Source organism: Herpailurus yagouaroundi, unplaced genomic scaffold (assembly GCF_014898765.1).
Source record: "Herpailurus yagouaroundi ecotype Mexico unplaced genomic scaffold, PumYag 163, whole genome shotgun sequence".
In the NCBI taxonomy this organism is placed as follows: domain Eukaryota; kingdom Metazoa; phylum Chordata; class Mammalia; order Carnivora; family Felidae; genus Herpailurus; species Herpailurus yagouaroundi.
The window spans coordinates 14,418,464-14,433,119 of record NW_024412404.1 but is presented as its reverse complement, the minus strand read 5'-3'; the positions used below and the strand labels follow the sequence as shown (position 1 = coordinate 14,433,119).

The following is a 14,656-nucleotide window of genomic DNA, read 5'->3' as shown; positions in this document are numbered from 1 at the left end:
CACCATCTGCCTACAAGATCTAATCAATATTTATTGAACACCCAACAATAGCGGAATATACATTATTTTCAAAAACCCACAGACCCCATACTAAAATCATATTCTGGGTCATAAACTTAACCTCAACAAATTTAAATGAACTAAAATAATGTGTTCTGTGACAATAATAGTATCAAGCTAGAAATCAATAATACAGAACAGGAAACACTCCAAACACTTGAAAACAAAAAGACACACATTTTTTTTCTTTATGTTTTATTTATTTTTGAGAGGGAGAGAGAGAGTGTGAGCAGGAGTGGGGCAGAGAGAGAGGGAGACACAGAATCTAAAGCCGGCTCCAGGCTCTGAGCTCTGAGCTGTCCAGAGCCCAATGTGGGGCTCGAACCCACAAACTGTGAGATCATGACCTGAGCCAAAGTCAGACGCTTAACCGACTGAGCCACCCAGGCACCCCAAGACACACTTCAAAATAATCCATGGGTCAAAGAGGAAGTCTCAAGGGACATACAAAAAAATACATTGAACTGAACGGAAATAAAAACACAAGGTAACAAAGTTTGTGGGACATAGCTAAAGCACTGCCAAGAAAATTTATCACACTAAATGCATACGTTAAAAAAGAGGAAAAGTCTCAAGTAATCCTAAATGCCACCTTAAGGATTTAGGAAAATAAGAGCAAAAATAACCCAAATCAAACAGAAGGAAGAAAATAATAAAGATAAAAGTATAAAGTAATGAAATGAAAAACAGAAACAAAAGGGAAAACAATCAGTGAAACAAGTAACATAGCTGGTTATTTGGAAACAGCAAAACTGACAAACCTCTAGTAAGACTGACCAGAGGCCGGTGGTGGGGGAAGAGAAGAGGCACCGCATATTATCAATATTAGAAATGAAATGGGATAACATCACAGATGGTACAGATATTAAAAGAATAATGGATATTATGAGCAACTCTACATACATAAAATTGACAACAAAATGGACCAGTTTTTTGAAAGACACAAACCACAATTCATCCTATAAATAAAGTTGCCCTGTAACATCAAGGAAATTGAATTCATAATTTGAAATCTCCAGGATTTCAAAGATAGTTGAAACTCTCTCCAGATAGTTTCATTGAAGAATTCTACCAAAAGTTAAAATAATAACTAACGCTAATTCTACACAATCTTCCAGAAAATGAAAGAGGAGGAAATACTTCAATTCATCTTATGGCGCTAGTGTTACACTATATAGTCTATATAGGTATATACACTGATACCTAAACCAGTCAAAGACAGTACAAAAATAGAAAACTTAAGGCCAATGTTTGTCATGAATATAGACACAAAAGTCCTAACAAAATACTAGCAAATAGAATTCAGTAATACATAAAAAGAATTATACAACATCATGAAATGGGATTGATTCCAGTATTTGAAAATTAATCAATGTATTCTACTACGTTCATAGTCAAAAGAAGAGAAAGCATGACAACAAAACAACAAAAGTATTTGACAAAATTTAACACCAATTCATGATAGAAACTCAGAAAAATGCAAATAGAGGGAACTGCACCCTGATAAATGCTAACATACTTAATGGTGAAAGATGGAATGCTGTACCCCTAAGGTTGAGAACAAATGAATGAGGTCTTCTCTCGCCACTCTTATAAACATAGAGCTGGAAGTTCTAGAAAGTGCAATAAAGTAAGAAAAGGAAATAAAAGGCATATAGATCTGAACAGAAGAAATAAATCTGCCCCTATTTGCAGATGACACGATTGTAGAAAATATCAAGGAATATGCAAAACTTATAAGAAAGAAAAAGTGAGATCATAGGATGAAAGGTAAATGTACAAAATCAATTATACTTCTATATACTAGTGATAGATACACGGACATTGATATTAAAAATACAATACATCATTTACAAGTGATTTTTTAAATGAAATAGTGTATATTTAACAAAACTTTTTTTATCACTTATGTGCTGAAAACTATACACTGTTGAATGAAAGTTTTAAAAGTCTTTGTACATGGAGAGACATTCTGTATTCATGGACTGGGAGATTCAACATAGTTAAGATATCATTTCTCCCCAGATTGATACAAAGATTGAATGTAATTCTTATCAAAATCCCAGAAAGATTTTTTTGTAGATATGGACAAGACTATTCTATTTTTTTAAGATTATTTATTTATTTATCTTGGGGCAGAGAGAGAGAGAGAGAGAGAGAGAAGCCCAAGCAGCCTCTTCACTGACAGTGCAGGGCTCAAACTCACAAACTGTGAGATCATGACCTGAGCCAAAGCCAAGAATTAGACACTTAACCAACTGAGCCACCCAGGTGCCCCAAGACTATTCTAAAATGTATATAGAAATGCAAATGAACTAGAAAAGCTAAAATAGTTTTGGAAAGGAATAAAATGGGAAGAATCAATATGGTTAATTTCAAGATTTATTATATAGCTACATTAGTTAAAATTGTGTGGTGTTGGTGGAAGGATAGACACATAGATCAATGGAATGGAATAGAGAACCCAGAAATAGACCCATCCAAATGTGCCTAATGATTTTTTATAAGATTTTGTTTTTAAGTAATCTTTACATCCAATAAGAACTTTACATTCTTAATATCCAATGTGGGGCTCATACAACCCTGAGATCAAGAGTTTCACGCTCCACAGACAAAACCAGTCAGGCACCACTGCCTAATGATTTTTTATAAAAGTAAAAAATAAATTTATTGTTGGAGAGGTAGCCTTTTCAACAAATGATGTTAGAGCAATTGAATATCTGCAGGCAAAAAAAGAGAACTTTATACATATACAAAAATTTAGTCATATCTTATACATAATAATCACATAACTTATACAAAAATTAACTCAAAATGGATCACAGATTTAAATGTAAAATGTGAAACTACAAAACATTAAGGAAAAAATGAGAAAATCTTCAGGAATCTAAAGTTGGGTAAAGAGCTTTGAACACAAAAAGCGTAAGCCATAAAAGAAAATTGACGAATTGGACTTAATCAAAATTAAAAACTCTTGCTTGCTCTATGAAAAACCCTGTTAAGAGGATGAAAAGACCAGCTACATAGTGAGAGAAAATATTTGCAAATCACAATCTGACAAAGCAATAGTATCTAAAATATATAAAAAACTTTCAAAACTTAACTGTAAAAAATACTTCAAACAATACAGTTAGAAAATAGGCAAAAGACATGAAGAGACATTTTACCAAAGAAAATACACAGATGGCATATAAAGATATGGAAAAGTGTTCAACATCATTGGCCTTTAGAGAAGTGCAAATCAAAACCACAATGAGATAACACCACACACCTATCATTACCCACATACCAGAATGGCTAAATTAAAAATAGTGAAAACACCAAATTCCAACAAGGTTGCAAAAAACCTGGATCATTGATACATTCCTTCTGGAAATGTCAAATGTTAGAACTTCTGGTGGGAATGTCAGATGTCAGTCTAGAAAGCAGTGTGGCAATCTCTTTAAAAATAAAACATGCAAGGGGCGCCTGGGTGGCGCAGTCGGTTAAGCGTCCGACTTCAACCAGGTCACGATCTCACGGTCCGTGAGTTCGAGCCCCGCGTCAGGCTCTGGGCTGATGGCTCAGAGCCTGGAGCCTGTTTCTGATTCTGTGTCTCCCTCTCTCTCTGCCCCTCGCCCGTTCATGTTCTGTCTCTCTCTGTCCCAAAAATAAATAAACGTTGGAAAAAAAAATTTTTTAAAAAAATAAATAAATAAAACATGCAAAGCACCATGTGATCCAGAAGTTGCAGTCCTGGGCCTTTATCCCAGAAAAATGAAGACTATATTCACTCAAAAACCACTATATAGTTTATACAGCTTTATAGACAAAAACTGGAAACAACCCAGATGTCCTTCCATGGGTTAAATAAATGTACAGCCAAACCATGAAATACTACGAACAAACTACTGGTACACGAAACAATCTCAGTGGTTCTCCAGAGAACTGTGCTGAATGATGAGGCCAATCTTAAAAGGTATATACTGCATAATTACATTTATAGAAGACTTTTGAAATGACAAAGCATAGAAATGGAGAACAGATTAGTGGTTGTCTGGTGTTAAGAAGGAGGATGGTGGAGGTGATTCTAAAAGGGTAACATGGGTTAAAAGAATAACCATGATCCTTCTAGTGATGAAATGATCTGTATCTTGACGGTATCAATGTCAATTTCCTGGTTGTGAGATTTTACTGTAATTATGCAAGATGTTACCACTGGGAAAAATGAGTACAAGATAGCTTTCTTTATTATTTAGCACAATTACATGTGAATCTGAAATTATCTCAGAATAAAAAGTTTAATTTGATATATTCTATTCTTAAAGGGGAATAAGCATCTTTGGTAGTAAGAAGAGTCATGAAACTCAACACCACTGGATAAAGCATTACTGTCTGCTCAAGAGTGAAAGAAAGGACACCAATTAATGAGTCCTCTGCACAGAGCCCACAAATTAGACTGAAACTGTGAAGGTAGCTGTGAAAACAGAAAAAAAAATTCTTTCTGGAGACCATGAGTACCCTTTGCAGTATAGTGTCTGTCATCTTCCCCTCAGATTCTTCTTGAGATTACTTCATGCAGAGAACCTCTTCTATCCAATTCATCTAGAGTTAAGCTGTATAAAAGAAAGTTTCCTCTTGCTAGTGGGAGTTTGTTAACAGTGTATAAGTCTCCTACAAGATGAAAGAGGGCTTTGACCATTTCATTTTTGAAGCTTTGAGTGTATTAAAAAATGCACACATGCCCAAAAGGTTAAAAAATTGTTTAATTATGGCATGTGTTAAGGTCTATCTTTAATAAAATGGTTCTCTTAATGAACATAAAAAAGATTAAAGTAAATGAATTAAATACTTAAGAAGCTACTTAAATAACAGAGAACCCCAAAGAATATAAAAAGACAGAATTAAGAACAAAAATTAATAAATTGAAAAATAAGCATTAGAAAAGAGCTACAAAAAAAAAAAAATCTGCCTGCTTATTTAAAAGACTAACAAACTAGACAAACTTCTGGCATGAGTGAGCCAAAACAAAACAAACCCAAGAATACAGTGTTAGGAAGAAAATGGGGCTTTACTACAGATAGAGTATATTTTTGAAAATTATACAAAGAATACTTTTGAAGATTCTGGGAAGACAGGAGAGTAAGAAGCACCAGGAATCTGTCTCCTCCTCAGGACAACACTTGCACTGCCACATTTTATCTGATATAACTGCTTTGAAACTCTGGAGTCTATGGAAGGCTTGCAACTTCCAGGAGAAGATTTGGATTGCAAATTAAGATTAAGTTTGGTTAATTTCAGATCTTAACACAGTAGCAGCTACTCATCCCCCATCCCTCTAGGCTTGTGTCAGGGAGTCATGTATGTGTTACTCTAGTAGCTTGCTGGAGCCAGGGTGAGCTAAAAGGACCATGTCCTTCAAACATAGTGGATCTGTGCTCTGTTTGCTGATTGTTGCTTCTGATCACAGAGGTGCAGATAAAGAGCCTCCTCTCTCCATTACACTGTTGTAAGGCCCTTCCTCTCTGGTTGAAGAAACTACCGGAGATTTAAAGGGCAGTATCATTTCCCCCTCTTTCCTAGGGCACTTAAAAACAACTGTAAGGGGTGCCTGGGTGGCGCAGTCGGTTAAGCGTCCGACTTCAGCTCAGGTCATGATCTCGCGGTCCGTGAGTTCGAGCCCCGCGTCAGGCTCTGGGCTGATGGCTCGGAGCCTGGAGCCTGTTTCCGATTCTGTGTCTCCCTCTCACTCTGCCCCTCCCCCGTTCATGCTCTGTCTCTCTCTGTCCCAAAAATAAATAAAAAATGTTGAAAAAAAAATTAAAAAAAAAAAAAACTGTAAATAAGGGGAAAAGTTGAATGTGACCATGCATGTCCAGGGAAAGGCTCAGAAAAGACCTGAAAAGACCTTAATTTTACACCTCAGCCTGACCTTCAGCACAGAGACAGCCTACAACAATGACAAAAATAAACAAAAACAATAACAAAAAAAAACCAGTATACCCTGGGAAGGGGGAGAATCTAATTTCCAGAGTTATCCCATTATTAGATTCAGATATCAATGTTCAACAACAACAACAACAAAATAAGGTGTATAAAGAAACATGAAAGTATAGCCCATTTAAATGAAAAAAAAATCACAAGAAACAACAGGGTTGGTGAGGATGTGTAGAAGAAACTCGCATGCACTGTTAGTGGGAATACATATTGGTGCAGCCACTGTGGAAAACAGTATGGAGATTCCTCAAAAAATTAAAAATAGAATTAGTATATGATCCAGTAATTCCACTATTGGGCATTTACCCAAAGAATATGAAAACACTAATTAGAAAAGGTATATGCACCCCTATGTTTATTGCAGCATTATTTATAATAGCCAAAATATGGAAGTAACCCAAGTGTCCATTGATAGATGAACGGAAAAATAAGGTGTGATAAATATATACAATGGAATATTACTCAGCCATAAAAAAGAATGAAATTTTGCCATTTGCAACAACATAGATGGATCTAGAGGATATAATGATAAGTGAAATAAGTCAGAGAAATACAAGTACTATATGACCTCACTCATGTGGAATTTAAGAAACAAAACAAAGAAACAAAAAAAGAGACAAACCAAAAAACAGACTTTTAACCCAAACAAACTAGTGGTTACCAGAGGGAGGTGGGTGGGGTGATGGGTGAAATAGGTGAAGGGGATTAAGAGTACACTTATCATGATGAGCACTGAGTAATATATAGAATTCTTGTACCACTATATTGGTGTTTGGTTTTGTTTTGTTAAATATTTGTTCATTTGGGGTGGGGAGAATGAGACAGAGGGAGAGGGAGAGAGAGAATCCCAAGCAGGCTCTGTGTTCACAGCAGGGCTCAATCTCATGACCCTGAAATCATGACCAGAGCCGAAATCAGGAGACAGATGCTTAATTGACTGAGCCACCTAGGTGCCCCTGTACCACTATATTGTACACCTGACACTAATATAACACTGTACATTAATTGTACTGGAATTAAAAGTAAGTAAATAAATTTAAAAGACAAGGAACATCTCAAATCAACAATATAACTATACAACTTAAGGAACTAGAAAAAGAAGAACAAAATTCCAAAACTCACAGAAGAAAGGAAATAATAAAAACAAAAGGAGAGGTAAGCAAAATACAGAATAAGAAAACAATGAAAATCAGTGAAACCAAAAGTCGTTTTTAAAAAAATCAATGAAATTCACAAACTTTTAGCTAGATGGACTAAGAAAAAAGAGAGAAGATGCATATAACTAAAGTTAGAAATTAAAATGGGGCTCTTACTACCAATTATAACAAATTAGAAATATAAGAGGGTACTATGAAAAATTGTTCACCAACAAATTAGACAATCTAGATGAAATGAAAAAATTCACAGGGATGCAAAACTACCAGACTAAATCACAAAGAAAGAAAATCTCAATAGAACTATAACTAATGAGGAGAGAGTAAATCAGTGATAAAAAACAAAAAAATCTCCCAACAAAGGAAAGTTCTGGACCTGATGGCTTCACTGGTGAATTCTATCAAATACTTTAAGAACTAATACCAATACTACTGAAACTTCCCAAAAAAATGGAAGAGGAGGGAACATGTCCTAACTCATTCAGTGAGGCCAGCATAATCCTGACACTAAAGCCAGACAAGGTTGCTATAAGAAAACTACAAACCAATGTCTCTTATGAATTATTGATGCACAAATGCTCAACAAAATACTAGCAAACCAAATTGTGCAGCATATTAAAAGGATTATACACTATGACCAAGTGGTACTTTTTCTTGGAATGCAAGATGGCTCAACATACAACTCTGTCAATATAATAAATCAAATCAACAGAATGAAGAAAAAAACCCACATAATCATCTCACTTGATACAGAAAAAGAATTTGACAAAATTCAAGAACTTTCATGAAATAAACACTTAGCAAAGTAGAAATAGAGCGAAACTACCTCAAAATGATAAAAGCCATATATAAAAATTTCTCAGTGAACATTATACTTAATGGTGAAAGACTGAAAGCATTTCCTCTCAGATCAAGTACAAAGCAAAGATTCCTGCTTTCACCACTTCTTTTCAAAATAATAATAAAAGTTCTAGCCAGAGCAATTAGGCAAGAAAAAAGAAATAAAAGGCATCCTAATTGGAAAAGAACAAGTAAAATGATCTCTGTTGCAGATTATATGATCATATATGTAGAAAACAAAGATCACACACACACACACACACACACACACACACACACACACACACAATTGTTGGAAAAAATGACTTTGGTAAAGCACCAGGATACAAATTCAGCATACAAATAGCAGTTGCATTTCTATATACTAACAATGAGCAACATGAAAAGTGAGTTATAAATGAATTCCATCAAAAGGAATAAAATATCTAAGAATTAACTTAACCAAGAAGTGAGGTGTCTGGGTGGCTCAGTCGGTTGAGCGACCGACTTCAGCTCAGGTCACGATCTCATGGTTTGTGAGTTCGAGCCCTGCATCAGGATCTGTGCTGACAGCTCGGAGCCTGGAGCCTGCTTCTGATTCTGTGTCTCCCTCTCTCTCTGCCCCTTCCCCGCTCATGCTCTGTCTCTCTCTGTCTCAGAAATACATAAACATTAAAAAATTTTTTTTGAAAAGAAAAAAGAAAAAAAAAACTTAACCAAGAAGATGAAAGACTTGTATAATGAAAACTACAAAACTTTGCTGAAAGAAATTAAAGATGACACAAATGAATTGAAACACATCCCATATTCATAAATTGGAAAAGTTAATATTGTTAAAATGCCAATACTACCCAAAGTGATCTACAGATTTAATTCTATCACTATCAAAATACCAATTTTTGTTTTTGCAGAAATAGAAAAACCCAACCTAGAATTCATATGTATTCCAAGACACCCCAAATAGCCAAACAATCTTGAAAAAGAGCAAAGTTTGAGGTCTCTTATTCACTGTTTTCAAAACTTACTACGAAACTAGAGTAATCAAAAAAGTATGTTGGCAGAAAGAGAGACATATAGAACAATGGAATAGAATAGAGAGCCCAGAAATAAACCCTCACACATATGGTCAAATGATTTTTGACAAGGGTGCCAAGACCATTTAATAAGGAAAAGGCAGTCTTTTCAACAACAGGTGCTAGGAAAACTAGATATCCACATGCAGAAGAAAGAAGTTGTACCTAACACTATATGTAAAATTAATTCAGGATGGATAAAGAACCTAAATGCAAGACTTGAAACAATAAAACGCTTCGAAGAATATAAAGGACAAAGCTTCATGATGTTAGATTTGGTAATGATTTATTGGATAGGATACTAAAGGCACAGGTAACAAAAGAAAAAAAGAGAAAGACAGAAAGATGGAAGAAAGAAGGAGAAAGAAAGAAAGAAAGAAAGAAAGAAAGAAAGAAAGAAAGAGAAAAGAAGGAAGGAAGGAAGGAAGAAATTGGACTTTATGAAAATTTAAATATCTTGTGCCTTAAAAGACACTACCTACAGAGTAAAAAGGCAGCCCACAGAATGGGAGAAAAATATTTACAAATCATGTATCTGATAAGAAATTAATATTCAGAATATAACAACAAAAACCAACCTGATTCAAAAATGGACAAAGGACTTGAATAGAACTTTCTCCAAAGATCTACAAATGGGTAATGACCACGTGAAAAATGTGCAACATCACTAATCATTATAGAAATGCAAACCAAAACTACAATGAGATATCACCTCTTACATATTAGGATGGTTTCTATAAAAAAACAAACAAACAGAAAACAAGTGTTGACAAGGATGTGGACAAATTGGAATCTGTATTTGGTGGGAATGTAAAATAGAACAGTCACTGTGGAAACTGCTAGTTCCTCAAAAAATTAAAAATATTATTATCATATGATCCAGCAATTTTACCTCTGAGAATATATCCAAAAGATTTGAAAGCAGGGTCTCAAAGAAATATTTGTACACTGATGTTCATAGCAGCATTATTCACAAAAGGTAAAATGTGTAAGGAATCTACATGTCTGTTGACAGAATGGATAAGCAAAATGTGACATGTATACAAATGAATATTATTCAGCCTTAAAAAGGAAAGAAAGTCTGACATATGCTACAAAATGGATGAAATTTGAGGACATTTTGCTAACTGAAAGAAGCCAGTCACAAAAAGACCAATGCTGTATGAGGTACCTAGAGTAATCAAATACATAGGGATAGGAAGGATCCTCTGTCCAGTAGGAGGGGGAGAATGGGAATAATTAATAGATATAGAGTTCCAATTTTAGAAGATGAGAAGAGTTATGGAGATGGAGAGTGGTGATGGTTGCACAAAAGTGTAAATGTGTTTGGGGCACTTGGGGGGTTCAGTCAGTTGAGCGTCCAGTTCTTGATTTCAGCTCAGGTTATGATCTTGTGGTTTGTGGGATCGATCCCCAAGTGGGACTCTGTGCTGACAGCATGGAGCCTGCTTAGGATTCTCTCTCTCTCTTTCTCTCTCTCTCTCTCTCTCCCTGCCACTTCTCTGCGCACGTGCACACACCCTCTCTCTCTCAAGATATATAAACACTGAAAACAAATAGTAATAGAGGTACCTGGGTGGCTCAGTCAGTTGAGCACTCGACTTCAGCTCAGGTCATGATCTCACATTTTGTGAGTTCGAGCCCCACATCGGTCTGTCTGCTGTCAGAGTGGAGTTCGCTTGGGATGCTCTGTCCCCCAAGCTCTCTGCCCCTCCCCTGCTAATGTTCTCTCTCTCAAAAATAAATAAACATTAAAAAACACATTAAGATTATAAATAACAATAATCAAGTGTGAGTGTGTATAATGCCATTGACTGTACACCTATGGGTAGATGATAAATTTTATGTAATGTGTTGTTACCACAATAAAATACAGACATTAAAAAAAGAATATTTTGCCATTTGAAATATTTTCATCTTTTGAAAACAAAGATCACAGAGTTTGATAACATACTACATAGGCATGTATATTATCAAATTGTATTATCTTTGCCAAAAATTGCCAAAAATACTGAAGATGAACCTAAGTCTACAGGAAACAAGAACTGAGAAACAAATTAAACACCATGGAAAAGGGGAGACAAATCCAGAAAATGAGACATTCTATAAAACAATTGGCCTGATGTCTTCAACAAATCAGTGTCATAGAAAAAAAGTATGTGGGAGGAAAACTATTCTAAATGAAAAGAAATATAAGAAACATGAGAACCAAATGCAACGTGTGGTCTTTGATTGGATCCTAGTTTGAACAAAACAGCTACAAAATAAATTTTGGAATAATTGAGAAATATTAAATGTAGACTGGACATTAGATGAATTAAGGAATTACATTTAATTTATTATACACTTGCTAGATTGATAAAGTTATTGTGATTATGTAGGAAAATGCCATGTTTTGAATTTGTATACTTTAGGGGTAAAATATCATGATGTTTGTAATTTACTTGAAAGTATTTCAGCAAACAAGAATAGATGAAACAAATATGACAATATTTAACTATTGTTAAATCTAGGTGATGACTATATAGTATTCATTCAGTATACTAATCTCCCTAACTTTTTATGTATTTCAAATTTTTCATAGCAAATATTAAGCACATACACAGAGTAATGCTGCAGTGAAAAACCTGGTACATACCTTGAGGCTCTATCAATCACTCTAAGGTTTGCTAAGCTGTATGCTAGGCAAAAGATCTAGAACAGTATTGTTCAAATTGCAGATTGCAACTGTGTAGTCATTCCTAAAATCAATTGAAGGGGATTGTGACCAGTATTTTTTTTAAGTTTATTTATTTTGAGAGAGAGAGAGAGACAGAGCACGTGAGCAGGGGAGGGGCAGAGAGAGAGGGAGAATCCCAAGCAGGCTCCACACTGTCAGCATGGAGCCCGATGCGGGCCTCGCACACACAAACTGTGAGATCATGGCCTGAGCCGAAACCAAGAGTTGGACCCTTAAATGACATAGCCACTCAGGCGCCCCATGACCAGTGATTTCTTACACATGAAATAGAATAGAAAATATCTAAGGGTTTTCAGTTATTAAGGATGAATATTACATGGAACTTTGTTTTAATCATATGTATCAGTTACTTTTATATGTGTGTACCGATTATGATGTAAAGTCCATTTTTTACTATAACTTGTATGCAAAAAGTTTAATAGGTCGTTCGGGTGGTTCAGTATTTTCCACCAGAAGTCACTAATAATGTGCCTTCTCAAGTTTCAAGTTAATTTCTCTTAAATTTCTTTGACAATGCTTTGTTAGCTGCACCAGGGTTATCTGATGGATGACCCAGACGTGTTCTCATTTTCTTTGTTTTGATTTTTCTAGTAACTATGACTGAAGTTTTACCAAAGGAAAAGAAACAGAAAGATGAGAAGACCTTAATTCTTGGTCAAGCTGTGGTGGACCTTCTTCCTTTACTGGAAGGTCAGATGTGTGATTTGCTCAATAGCAGATATAGCAAAGCTCATAAAATTTAGCTCCAGTGAAGTCCCTCAGTGAATTTGAGGGACTTAATAAAAAGATGAGCACATTTATCTCTGCCTAACCTTTCCTTCTATGACTTGACTTTGCCTTCTTCTTGCAGGAGAAAGTTCATTTGAAACAATAATCCCCTTGCACCCTGTGCCAGGCTCGCCTTTAGAATCTCTTCGATCAGGTGCTAAGGTAATCAGAGTTTTAAATCTCAACTTTCAGCTAGCCATTTAGTCTACCAAGTCTATTTGCTATAAAGGTTCAATTTATTTGAGTCCAGTTCATCAGGTGTCTTCTTTTCACAGGCACACATAGCGTTAAGTTCTGGGAAACAAAGATAAATAAGGCAGAGTCCTACTTTAGGAGTCCATAATCTACACACCATGGATTATAATCAGTGTGATTAGATGGTGGAATGGGGCATGTGGGCACAGAATAGTTTTTGGTTATTTTGCCCAGGGGTACATGTAAGGAAGGCTTAACCATGGAAATGCCTCTTGAGCTATGTCCTGATGGATTAAATTGAATAATATATGAATGCACCTAAAACACTTTCTGGCATAGTGAGCCTGAATTGGTAGTCTGTGCCACTGGTGTCTTCTGGGCTTTGTTTTCCATTCTTCCTGGGGATTGGTAGCTTCTTGGGGCGTTACTTTTGCCACTCTGGTGCAAGTGCACTCACTTTCAGCAGATACCCAGGTGCCTTCTGTTTTGCACAAGTAAAAGAGAGAGGAAGGCTCAAATGACCCAACTATTTCAAATGCAGTTCCCTAATTAACCATTACTGTAGGTCCTCCCTGCTTCTTGTTGATTCTGACCTTGGAGCTGCCATAATCCACTCCTGCATCTCCTGTGGTTCTTTCCCTCTTATTTAGGCTGTGGTTGGTTTCTTCTCAGTTTTTGTTTGTTTTTGGTTCTGTTTAATATCTGATTTAATTTGCTCTCTGTCTTTCTAAGATTACTAAAACTATGTAGTCTAGTGATGGCATTTCTTATTTTCCAAGGATATTATAGCATTATCCTTTTATTGGCTCTAAAGATATAATTTAGTATTTTTCTGTCATTTCATGTGATTTGTGCTAGAAAGAGGTATATATTTGAGCTCAGTCTGCCTTTCTTGGTTCCATGTCCCTGCCTATGTACTATTGATTTTCCTTACATATCTTTAGAAGAAAAGTTAGTCAAATGGATTATTAGTCCTTAGGATATTTGCTCATAGTATTCCTGTGTTCACTTGTTTTATACACTCAGTGAAAAAATATGACAATTTCTATTTGTTTGAGAATTCTCATTTTATTTTATTTATTAAGTTTTATTTATTTAAGTAATCTGTATACTGAACTTGGGGTTCAAACTCATGACCCTGAGATCAAGAGTTGCATACTCTTCTGACTGAGCCAGCCAGGCGCCCCCAGAATTCGCACTAATTTTATATTTAAGCATTACACTGATTACTCTCAAGACTCAAAGAGTAAAATGATATAAATCTGTTCTTGGAAAAGAAGTTCCAATTCATCTTCAAGTATTCCTTGTCTTGATTGATTGAGTGATACAAATTAGAAACCTTAGGGACATTTTACTTATCCTTCCAGAGACATATTGATTGATCAGAGGTATGACATTCTTCAATGCCTCTGTTTCTTAAAATCTGCTTTCCTTTGGGGTGCCTAGGTGGCTCAGCTGGTTAAGTGGCTGACTCTTGCTTTAGGTCATGATCTTGCCGTTCGTGAAATCAAGCCCCTTGTTGGGCTCTGCACTGACAGTATGGAGCCTGCTTGGGATTCTCCCTCTCCCTCTCCCTCTCCCTCTCCCTCTCCCTCCTTGTCTCTCTCTCTCTCTCTCTCTCTCTCTCTCTCTCTCTCTCTCATGGACATGTGCTCTCTTTCTCTCAAAAGGTAAATAAATAAACTTAAAAAAAATTCCCTTGGACCCTAAATACAACCAATCCCCAAATCTGCCTTTTAGCAAATCTAGCCTTTTATATCTTCTAAGTCCTCTGGACTCTCCTTAGCTTTATCCCCACTCTTTATTGCCTTATAATCTCTCATTGGAACATTACAAGTAGCCTTGTAACTACCCTTGCCTCCCCCAGTTTC

The 14,656-nt window shown here is 35.8% G+C and overlaps 1 protein-coding gene across 4 annotated transcripts in view; it reads left to right on the top strand.

Moving 5' to 3' along the window:
* CFAP70 (cilia and flagella associated protein 70) overlaps positions 1-14,656 on the top strand; it is a 113,253-nt gene that overhangs the window by 10,554 nt on the left and 88,043 nt on the right. For all 4 annotated transcript variants that reach the window (XM_040485375.1, XM_040485376.1, XM_040485378.1 and 1 more), the window contains 2 exons: positions 12,414-12,512; positions 12,673-12,752. In XM_040485375.1, the coding sequence (XP_040341309.1) occupies positions 12,414-12,512; positions 12,673-12,752 (179 nt within the window). The remainder of the gene's footprint in view (positions 1-12,413; positions 12,513-12,672; positions 12,753-14,656) is intronic.